This window comes from Coregonus clupeaformis, chromosome 5 (genome assembly GCF_020615455.1).
Source record: "Coregonus clupeaformis isolate EN_2021a chromosome 5, ASM2061545v1, whole genome shotgun sequence".
NCBI classification, from domain to species: domain Eukaryota; kingdom Metazoa; phylum Chordata; class Actinopteri; order Salmoniformes; family Salmonidae; genus Coregonus; species Coregonus clupeaformis.
The window spans coordinates 42915216-42926267 of record NC_059196.1 but is presented as its reverse complement, the minus strand read 5'-3'; the positions used below and the strand labels follow the sequence as shown (position 1 = coordinate 42926267).

Genomic DNA, 11052 nt, shown 5'->3' with positions numbered 1-11052 from the left:
GATGAGAGAGGCCTGTAATTTTCACCATAGGTACACGTCAACTATGACAGACAAAATGAGGAAAAAAAATCCAGAAAATCACATTGTAGGATTTTTTATGAATTTATTTGCAAATTATGGTGGAAAATAAGTATTTGGTCAATAACAAAAGTTTCTCAATACTTTGTTATATACCCTTTGTTGGCAATGACACAGGTCAAATGTTTTCTGTAAGTCTTCACAAGGTTTTCACACACTGTTGCTGGTATTTTGGCCCGTTCCTCCATGCAGATCTCCTCTAGAGCAGTGATGTTTTGGGGCTGTCGCTGGGCAACACGGACTTTCAACTCCCTCCAAAGATTTTCTATGGGGTTGAGATCTGGAGACTGGCTAGGCCACTCCAGGACCTTGAAATGCTTCTTACGAAGCCACTCCTTCGTTGCCCAGGCGGTGTGTTTGGGATCATTGTCATGCTGAAAGACCCAGCCACGTTTCATCTTCAATGCCCTTGCTGATGGAAGGAGGTTTTCACTCAAAATCTCACGATACATGGCCCCATTCATTCTTTCCTTTACATGGATCAGTCGTCCTGGTCCCTTTGCAGAAAAACAGCCCGAAAGCATGATGTTTCCACCCCCATGCTTCACAGTAGGTATGGTGTTCTTTGGATGCAACTCAGCATTCTTTGTCCTCCAAACACGACGAGTTGAGTTTTTACCAAAAAGTTCTATTTTGGTTTCATCTGACCATATGACATTCTCCCAATCCTCTTCTGGATCATCCAAATGCACTCTAGCAATCTTCAGACGGGCCTGGACATGTACTGGCTTAAGCAGGTGGACACGTCTGACACTGCAAGATTTGAGTCCCTGGCGGGGTAGTGTGTTACTGATGGTAGGCTTTGTTACTTTGGTCCCAGCTCTCTGCAGGTCATTCACTAGGTCCCCCCGTGTGGTTCTGGGATTTTTGCTCACCGTTCTTGTGATCATTTTGACCCCACGGGGTGAGATCTTGCGTGGAGCCCCAGATCGAGGGAGATTATATTACCATAATTTGCAAATAAATTCATAAAAAATCCTACAATGTGATTTTCTGGATTTTTTTCTCTCATTTTGTCTGTCATAGTTGACGTGTACCTATGATGAAAATTACAGGCCTCTCTCATCTTTTTAAGTGGGAGAACTTGCACAATTGGTGGCTGACTAAATACTTTTTTTCCCCACTGTACGTACATCATTGGTAAACCCTCTAGTCACTGCTGGTGGTTGGAGCACTGTGCTTAACAATGCCTGCCAAAATGGTTAACTTCTTAAGGATCGGACCCTTTTTTTCAATTTTCGCCTAAAATGACATACCCTAATCTAACTGCCTATAGCTCAGGACCTGAAGCAAGGATATGCATATTCTTGATACCATATGAAAGGAAATTTGTGTAAATGTGAAATTAATGTAGGAGAATATAACACATTAGATCTGGTAAAAGATAATGCAAACAAAAAAACATGCGTTTTATATATATTTTTTTCATCATCTTTGAAATGCAAGAGAAAGGCCACAATATAATATTGCAGTTTAGGCGCAATTTAGATTTTGGCCCCTAGATGGCAGCAGTGTGTATTTGCAACGTTTCAGATTGATCCAGTGAAGCATTGCAATACATTTACGTTACATTTACATTTACGTCATTTAGCAGACGCTCTTATCCAGAGCGACTTACAAATTGGTGCATTCACCTTATATATATATATTTTTTTTGTATCTTTTTTGTATTTTTATATATTGTATTTCTTTTATACTGGACTATTTTGTATCAAGTCTGCCCAAATGTGCCGAATTGGTCGATTTATACATTTTCAAGTACATAACTATAGAGAACATACAAAAATGTAAAAAAAATGTAATACAAAATGTAAGTTTACACACTCCCAGGAACGTCATACATGATGGATCATTAGCTTATACACTAACTTTCACACATCTAGATGGCCGGGCAGGGTGGGTGTTGAGCCAGAGACAGCAGGGGTTCAAACTGTAGAACCCAGTTCCCACATTTGAATATAAAAATGGATTTTATCAAACAAAACTATGCTACGTTTTATCTCTGGGACCCTTAGGATGACAAATCTGAGCAAGATTACTGAATGTAAGTACAATATTTATCTTCAGAGGTGAACGTATCAAACCAGTTGCCGTGATAAGTTTGTTGTTGTTGTGCACTCTCCTCAAACAATAGCATGGTCTTTTTTCACTGTAATAGCTACTGTAAATTGGACAGTGCAGTTAGATTAACAAGAAGTTAAGCTTTCTGCCCATATAAGACATGTCTATGTCCTGGAAAGTTTGCTGTTACTTACAACAGTCATGCTAATCACATAAGCGCACGTTAGCTCAACCGTCCTGTAAACGGGACACCGATCCCGTAGAGGTTAAACTGGCAAGTGATCAGATATATAAACCAATGTTAACCCATTAGAAGGAGTGATCTAATTCTTCACTAGACAGGATGTGAAACACTGTTATAGTGTTGAGAAGATTTAGAGAGGAAACTGCACCAAAAGAGAAGGGATCTAATTCTGCACTAAACACAACTAGAAACCAAAATAGTGTTTTCAACCTTTTCCGGTAGGTCTCCCAGTCCCTGGCAAAGTGTTGCACAACACTTGATTAAGTGGTGTTACAACACACCATGTAATGGTTCAGAACATCTCAGGATGATATTTCAATACTCCAGTAAAGTTAAGCTTTCGTCTCCTTTGCCTTGGTGGCAGCTCAGTTGCGCCTCTCGTTTTGGTGTCACAAAGCACTTAATTTGAACAGCCAGGTGGAGATTGTAAGAGTACCTGGCCATTAAGGCCAGATCGTTCCTCAAGACGTTCATAGATGACCAGCAGGGTCAAATAATAACCACGGTGGTTTAAAGGGTGCAACAGGTCAGTACCTCAGCAGTAAATATCAGTTGGCTTTTCAGAGCCGAGCATTCAGAGGTCGAGACGGCAAGTCCAGGAGAGAGAAGGAGAGACAGAGGGAGAGACAGAGGGAGACAGAGAGGCACAGAGAGAGGCACAGAGAGAGACAGACAGAGACAGAGAGACAGAGAGAGAACAGCTAATTGATTTTAGAGAACTCAGCTGACATTATGGATTGTTCTTACAAAATAGTAAACAACTTGTTGGATCTTGGATGCCCACTCTCTGTTCTCTTCACGGGAACAGATTTGTAAGTCTGCTCTGCCTCCACCTGACTGAGGTTGGCACCCTATTCCCTACATGGTGAACTACTTTTGACCAGGTCCCATAGGGCTCTGAAGTGCACTCTTTAGGGAACATGATACCATTTGGGACGCACCCTGAGTATCATGTGAGTGTCTCTCCAGTTATCAGAGTGTGGATCGATGCTCACAACAATGATTGACTGTATGTATGGATGTATTCTGTATGTAACCCTCCCACTGGGAACACACTGGTTGAATCAGCGTTGTTTCCATGTCCTTTCAATGAAATTACGTTGAACCAACATGGAATAGATTTTGAATTGACGTCTGTGCCCGGTGGGCTGTGACCAAGTCACTTGACTGGATGTGCTATGTTTAGTAGAATGGTTAATCAAATGCAATGGTGTAAAGTACTAAAGTAAAAATACTTTAAAGTACTACTTAAGTAGAAACTTTTACTTTTACTTCACTACATTCCTAAAGAAAAGAATGTACTTTTTACTCTATAAATGTACTCATTACATTTTGAATGCTTATCAGGACAGGAAATTGGTCCACTTCACGCACTTATCAAGAGAACAACCTTGGTCATCCCTACAGCCTCTGATCAGGCGGACTCACTAAACACACATGCTTCGTTTGTAATGTCCGAGCGTTGGAGTGTGCCCCTGGCTACCCATAAATACAATAAAAACAATAAAATGGTGCTGTCTGGTTGGCTTAATATAAGGGATTTGAAATGATTTAGACGTTTTGGGTACAATTTTAGCAATTACATTTACTTTTGATACTTATGTATATTTAAAACCAAATATTTTAGACTTCTACTCAAGTAGTATTTTACTGGGTGACTTTCACTTTTACTTGAATCATTTTCTATTAAGGTACCTTTACTTTTACTCAAGTAACCTATGACAGTTGGGGACTTTTTCCACCACTGATCAAATGTGAATCAGAGGTTCTTCACACAAATAAGTACAGGGTGGCTTAACTAGCCGATATTAGAAAGTGCATTTTATCCCCAATTAAAAGTAGATTTAATTATATCAAATACATAGCAAATATTTTGTTGTGATATAACATCGCACCACAGAGAATTGTTGCCAACAACTCCACTTTTCCAAGGCGATCGAGTCTGCTTCCACAAGTTGTTAACCAACTTCTGCAGAGTTGAGTTCAGTGAATTTTTTTTTACCTACGACGAAATCCTACTGTCCAAACACTTAATTCTAAACTCGTTTACAACTGTTGCTTACCTCCATCCTTGAGGAATTCGCGAAATGCACCTCTCCTGTCCTCTTCTCTGCTGCGTTTGTTTGAGCGAAGTTACTTCAGAGGCTGAACTCACCACTCCTCCCCTGAAGAGCTCTCCTCGCACTACTCACGCAGAGAGGGATGGATTGTGAGCACACTCCTTGAAAAGCAGAGGTCTGTGTTTATTTATTTGGAGATAACTACACTGTCATATCTCCACAAGAAGTGTATGAGACTGGGCTGAGCGAAGGAGACGGAGGGAGGCCGGAGTTTTTTTCCGTTTTGCGCGCGGTTGCATTGATGCCACTTTTCTCGCACAACAGAAAAGTCGATATATTTCGCAAGACACTACTTTGTCTTAGCAGAAATAGTATGCTGAGCTTCAACCTGGTATCATAGCATTTCGTATTATTCTTTACGTAAATCCGATACATTCCATTTAGTATGATATGTTACGAATTACAATTCGTATTATAAGTCCCTGGAAAATATGTTACTAATGATCAAAATGTGTTATATTTTACGCATTTTCAAAAATGTACAACATATCATGACATTGCAAACGTACAATACGTTATAAATTTGCAAAACGTATGATATGTTACGAACTCTAGCTAGGTGGCTAGGGGTTGGGTTTAGGGTTAAGTTTAGCAGTTAGGTTAAAGGTTTAAGGTTAGGGTTAGGTGAAGGGTTAGCTAAAAGGGTTAAGGTTAGGGTTTGGGGAAGGGTTAGATAACATACTAAGTAGTTCCAAAGAAGCAAGTAGTTGAAAAGTTGCTAATTAGCAAAAATGCTAAAGTTGTCCATGATGAGATACAAATCAAATCAAATTGTATTTGTCACATGCGCCGTGTGGACCTTACAGTGAAATGCTTACTTACAAGCCCTTAACCAACAATGCAGTTTTAAGAAAAATAAGTGTTAACTAAAAATAAATAAAACATAATAATAACCAATAACAAATAATTAAAGAGCAGCAGTAAAATAACAGTAGCGAGGCTACAGTGAGGGAAAAAAGTATTTGATCCCCTGCTGATATTGTACGTTTGTCCACTGACAAAGAAATGATCAGTCTATAATTTTAATGGTAGGTTTATTTGAACAGTGAGAGACAGAATAACAACAAAAAAATCCAGAAAAACGCATGTCAAAAATGTTATAAATTGATTTGCATTTTAATGAGGGAAAAAAGTATTTGAGCCCCTCTCAATCAGAAAGATTTCCCTGTATATACAGGGCTTACCAGTACAGAGTCAATATGCAGGGGCACAGGTTAGTCAAGGTAATTGAGGTAATATATACAGTTGAAGTCGGAGGTTTACATACACTTAGGTTGGAGTCATTAAAACTCGTTTTTCAACCACTCCACACATTCCTTTTAACAAAATATAGTTTTGGCAAGTCGGTTAGGACATCTACTTTGTGCATGACACAAGTAATTTTTCCAACAATTGTTTACAGACAGATTATTTCACTTATAATTCACTGTATCACAATTCCAGTGGGTCAGAAGTTTACATACACTAAGTTGACTGTGCCTTTAAACAGCTTGGAAAATTCCAGAAATTATGTCATGGCTTTAGAAGCTTCTGATAGGCTAATTGACATCATTTCAGTAAATTGGAGGTGTACTTGTGGATGTATTTCAAGGCCTACCTTCAACCTCAGTGCCTCTTTGCTTGACATCATGGGAAAGTCAAAAGAAATCAGCCATTGTAGACCTCCACAAGTCTGGTTTATCCTTGGGAGCAATTTCCAAACGCCTGAAGGTACCACGTTCATCTGTACAAACAAAACACCATGGGACAACGCAGCCGTCATACCGCTCAGGAAGGAGACGTGTTCTGTCTCCTAGAGATTAACGTACTTTGGTGCGAAAAGTGCAAATCAATCCCAGAACAACAGCAAAGGACCTTGTGAAGATGCTGGAGGAAACAGGTACAAAAGTATCTATATCCACAGTAAAACGAGTCCTATATCGACATAACCTGAAAGGCTGCTCAGCAAGGAAGAAGCCACTGCTCCAAAACCGCCATAAAAAAGCCAGACTACGGTTTGCAACTGCACATTGGGAAAAATATCATACTTTTTGGAGAAATGTCTTCTGGTCTGATGAAACAAAAATATAACTGTTTGGCCATAATGACCATCGTTATGTTTGGAGGAAAAAGGGGGTTGCTTGCAAGCCTAAGAATACCATCCCAACCGTGAAGCACGGGGGTGGCAGCATCATGCTGTGGGGGTGCTTTGCTGCAGGAGGGACTGGTGCACTTCACAAAATAGATGGCATCATGAGGAAGGAAAATGATGTGGATATATTGATGCAACATCTCAAGACATCAGTCAGGAAGTTAAAGCTTGGTCGCAAATGGGTCTTCCAAATGGACAATGACCCCAAGCATACTTCCAAAGTTGTGGCAAAATGGCTTAAGGACAACAAAGTCAAGGTATTGGAGTGGCCATCACAAAGCCCTGATCTCAATCCTATAGAACATTTGTGGGCAGAACTGAAAAAGCGTGTGTGAGCAAGGAGGCCTACAAACCTGACTCAGTTACACCAGCTCTGTCAGGAGGAATGGGCCAAAATTCACCCAACTTATTGTGGGAAGCTTGTGGAAGGCTACCCGAAACGTTTGACCCAAGTTAAACAATTTAAAGGCAATGCTACCAAATACTAATTGAGTGTATGTAAACTTCTGACCCACTGGGAATGTGATGAAATAAATAAAAGCTGAAATAAATCATTCTCTCTACTATTATTCTGACATTTCACATTCTTAAAATAAAGTGGTGATCCTAACTGAACTAAGACAGGGAATTTTTACTAGGGTTTAAATGTCAGTAATTGTGAAAAACTGAGTTTAAATGTATTTGGCTGTGTATGTAAAACTTCCGACTTCAACTGTACATGTAGGTAGAGTTAAAGTGACTATGCATAGATAATAAACAGAGTGGCAGCAGCGTAAAAGAGGGGGTGGGTGGACAATGCAAATAGTCCGGGTAGCCATGATTAGCTGTTCAGGAGTCTTATGGCTTGGGGGTAGAAGCTGTTAAGAAGCCTTTTGGACCTAGACTTGGCGCTCCGGTACCACTTGCCGTGCGGTAGCAGAGAGAACAGTCTATGACTAGGGTGGCTGGAGTCTTTGACAATTTTTAGGGCCTTCCTCTGACACCGCCTGGTATGGTCCTGAATGGCAGGAAGCTTGGCCCCAGTGATATACTGGGCCGTACGCACTACCCTCTGTAGTGCCTTGCGGTCGGAGGCCGAGCAGTTGCCATACCAGGCAGTGATGCAACCAGTCAGGATGCTCTCAATGGTGCAGCTGTATAACTTTTTGAGGATCTGAGGACCCATGCCAAATCTTTTCAGTCTCCTCAGGGGGAATAGGCTGTCATTGGCAAACTTAATGATGGTGTTGGAGTCGTGCCTGGCCATGCAGTCATGGGTGAACAGGGAGTACAGGAGGGGCCTGAGCACGCACCCCTGAGGGGCCCCCGTGTTGAGGATCAGCGTGGCAGATGTGTTGTTACCTACCCTTACCACCTGGGGGCGGCCTGTCAGGAAGTCCAGGATCCAGTTGCAGAGGGAGGTGTTCAGTCCCAGGGTCCTTAGCTTAGTGATGAGCTTTGAGGGCACTATGGTGTTGAACGCTGAGCTGTAGTCAATGAATAGCATTCTCACGTAGGTGTTTCTTTTGTCCAGGTGTGAAAGGGCAGTGTGGAGTGCAATAGAGATTGCATCATCTGTGGATCTGTTGGGGCGGTATGCAAATTGGAGTGGGTCTAGGGTTTCTGGGATAATGGTGTTGATGTGAACCATGACCAGCCTTTCAAAGCACTTCATGGCTACAAACGTGAGTGCTACGGGTCGGTAGTCATTTAGGAAGGTTATCTTAGTGTTCTTGGGCACAGGGTCTATGGTGGTCTGCTTGAAACATGTTGGTATTACAGACTCAGTCAGGGACAGGTAGAAAATGTCAGGGAAGACACTTGCCAGTTGGTCAGAGCATGCTCGGAGTACACGTCCTGGTAATCCGTCTGGCCCTACGGCCTTGTGAAAGTTGACCTGTTTAAAGGTCTTACTCACATCGGCTACGGAGAGCGTGATCACACAGTCGTCCGGAACAGCTGATGCTCTCATGCATGCTTCAGTGTTGCTTGCCTTGATGCGAGCATAGAAGTAATTTAGCTCGTCTGGTAGGCTCGTGTCACTGGGCAGCTAGTGGCTGTGCTTCCCTTTGTAGTCTGTAATAGGTTGCAAACCCTGCCACATCCGACGAGCGTTGGAGCCGGTGTAGTACGATTCAATCTTAGTCCTGTATTGACGCTTTGTCTGTTTGATGGTTCGTCGGAGGGCATAGCAGGATTTCTTATAAGCATCCGGGTTTGAGTCCCGCTTCTTGAAAGTGCCAGCTCTACCCTTTAGCTCAGTGTGGATGTTGCCTGTAATCCATGGCTTCTGGTTGGGGTATGTACATACAGTCACTGTGGGGACGACGTCATCGATGCACTTATTGATGAAGCCAGGGACTGATGTGGTGTACTCCTCAATGCTATTGGAAGAATCCCGGAACATATTCCATTCTGTGCTAGCAAAACAGTCCTGTAGCTTAGCATCTGCGTCGTCTGACCACTTCTTTATTGACTGAGTCACTGGTTCTTCCTGCTTTAGTTTTTGCTTGTAAGCAGGAATCAGGAGGATAGAATTATGGTCAGATTTGTCAAATGGAGGGCGAGGGAGAGCTTTGTACGCGTCTGTGTGTGGAGTCTAGAGTTTATTTTCCTCTGGTTGCACATTTAACATGCTGGTAGAAATGAGGTAAAACGGATTTAAGTTTCCCTGCATTAAAGTCCCCGGCCACTAGGAGCGCCGCCTCTGGATTAGCTTTTTCCTGTTTGCTTATGGCCTTATACAGCTCATTGAGTGCGGTCTTAGTGCCAGCATCGGTTTGTGGTGGTAAATAGACAGCTATGAAAAATATAGATGAACTCTCTTGGTAAATACTGTGGTCTACAGTTTATCATGAGATAATCTACCTCAGGCGAGCAAAACCTCAAGACTTCCTTAGATATCGTGGCACCAGCTGTTGTTTCCAAATATACATAGACCGCCTCCCCTTGTCTTACCAGAGGCTGCTGTTCTATCCTGCCGGTACAGTGTATAACCCGCCAGCTGTATGTTATTCATGTCTTCGTTCAGCCACGACTCGGTGAAACATAAGATATTACAGTTTATAATGTCCCGTTGGTAGGATATATTCCTGCCTGTAGTTGGTCCACTTTATTATCAAGCGATTGTAAGTTGGCCAATAGTGTCGATGGCAAAGGAAGATTAGCCACTCGTCGCCGGCTCCTTACCAGGCGCCCCGATCTCCTTCCGGATGAGGGCCCTGTCTGGAGCAAATCCCTCTCGTCCAACTCATTAAAGAAAAGTTATTTGTCCAGGTCAAGGTGAGTAATCGCTGTTCTGATGTCCAGAAGCTCTTTTCGGTCATAAGAGACAGTAGCAGCAACATTATGTACAAAATAAGTTACAAACAATGAGAAAAAAACACACAAAATAGCACGGTTGGTTAAGAGTCCATAAAACGGCAGCCATCCCCTTCGGCGCCATCATCATTTTTGCAGCGTTTGTGTTTGTGTGCATGCGTGCGTCCTGTGTGTGATGCGCTGTGCAGTGACCCCCCCACTAAGGATGTCCCCACCCGCTCCAGCTATGCCCCCTTCCCCTCCATGGCTACACTGAGCTATGCCAGCATGCAGCAAAATCCAATTATCCTCCACAAACTAGACGTTGTCACTGAATATAGAGAGAGTCAGAGAGTCAGTCAGTCACGGAAGTAGCTGAAGGTCAGGGCATTTGCCTCATGGTTTGCGTGTCCATGTTTCCAACACTACATGGACTCTGCAGGCCAGGCTGGTTCTGCATGCAACCCAGGGCTGATAACCTGGATGGATGGATGGATGGATGGATGGATGGATGGGTGGGTGGGTGGGTGGGTGGGTGGATGGATGGATGGATGGGTGGGTGGGTGGGTGGATGGATGGATGGATGGATGGATGGATGGATGGATGGATGGATGGATGGATGGATCCAGGGATTGAGGGCCATAGTTTTATTTGACCTACTCCTGCCGTATGGGGAGTCATGTTCCCATCTAGGACCAAACCGGTTTTGGCTGTTGACTAAAATAATCCCAGTCAGACTGGTCAGTGGTCTGACAGTGACAGGTTGGCCCTGTGGTTTCCTGTAGGCCCCTGTCATCGCCCCTACAGTGACAGGTTGGCCCTGTGGTTTCCTGTAGGCCCCTGTCATCGCCCCTACAGTGACAGGTTGGCCCTGTGGTTTCCTGTAGGCCCCTGTCATCGCCCCTACAGTGACAGGTTGGCCCTGTGGTTTTCTGTAGGCCCCTGTCATCGCCCCTACAGTGACAGGTTGGCCCTGTGGTTTTCTGTAGGCCCCTGTCATCGCCCCTACAGTGACAGGTTGGCCCTGTGGTTTCTGTAGGCCCCTGTCATCGCCCCTACAGTGACAGGTTGGCCCTGTGGTTTTCTGTAGGCCCCTGTCACGCCCCTACAGTGACAGGTTGGCCCTGTGGTTTTCTGTA

At 43.3% G+C, this 11052-nt stretch overlaps 1 protein-coding gene across 1 annotated transcript in view; it reads right to left on the bottom strand.

The window, feature by feature from the left end:
• The window catches only part of zgc:153184 (uncharacterized protein LOC751652 homolog), a 62351-nt gene extending 57695 nt beyond the window's left edge, over positions 1 to 4656 (bottom strand). Inside the window, exon 1 of the mRNA XM_041876763.2 lies at positions 4447 to 4656. Within this exon, the coding sequence (XP_041732697.1) occupies positions 4447 to 4452 (6 nt within the window). The 5' untranslated portion in view covers positions 4453 to 4656. The remainder of the gene's footprint in view (positions 1 to 4446) is intronic.
• Between the last annotated feature and the right edge of the window lie 6396 nt (positions 4657 to 11052).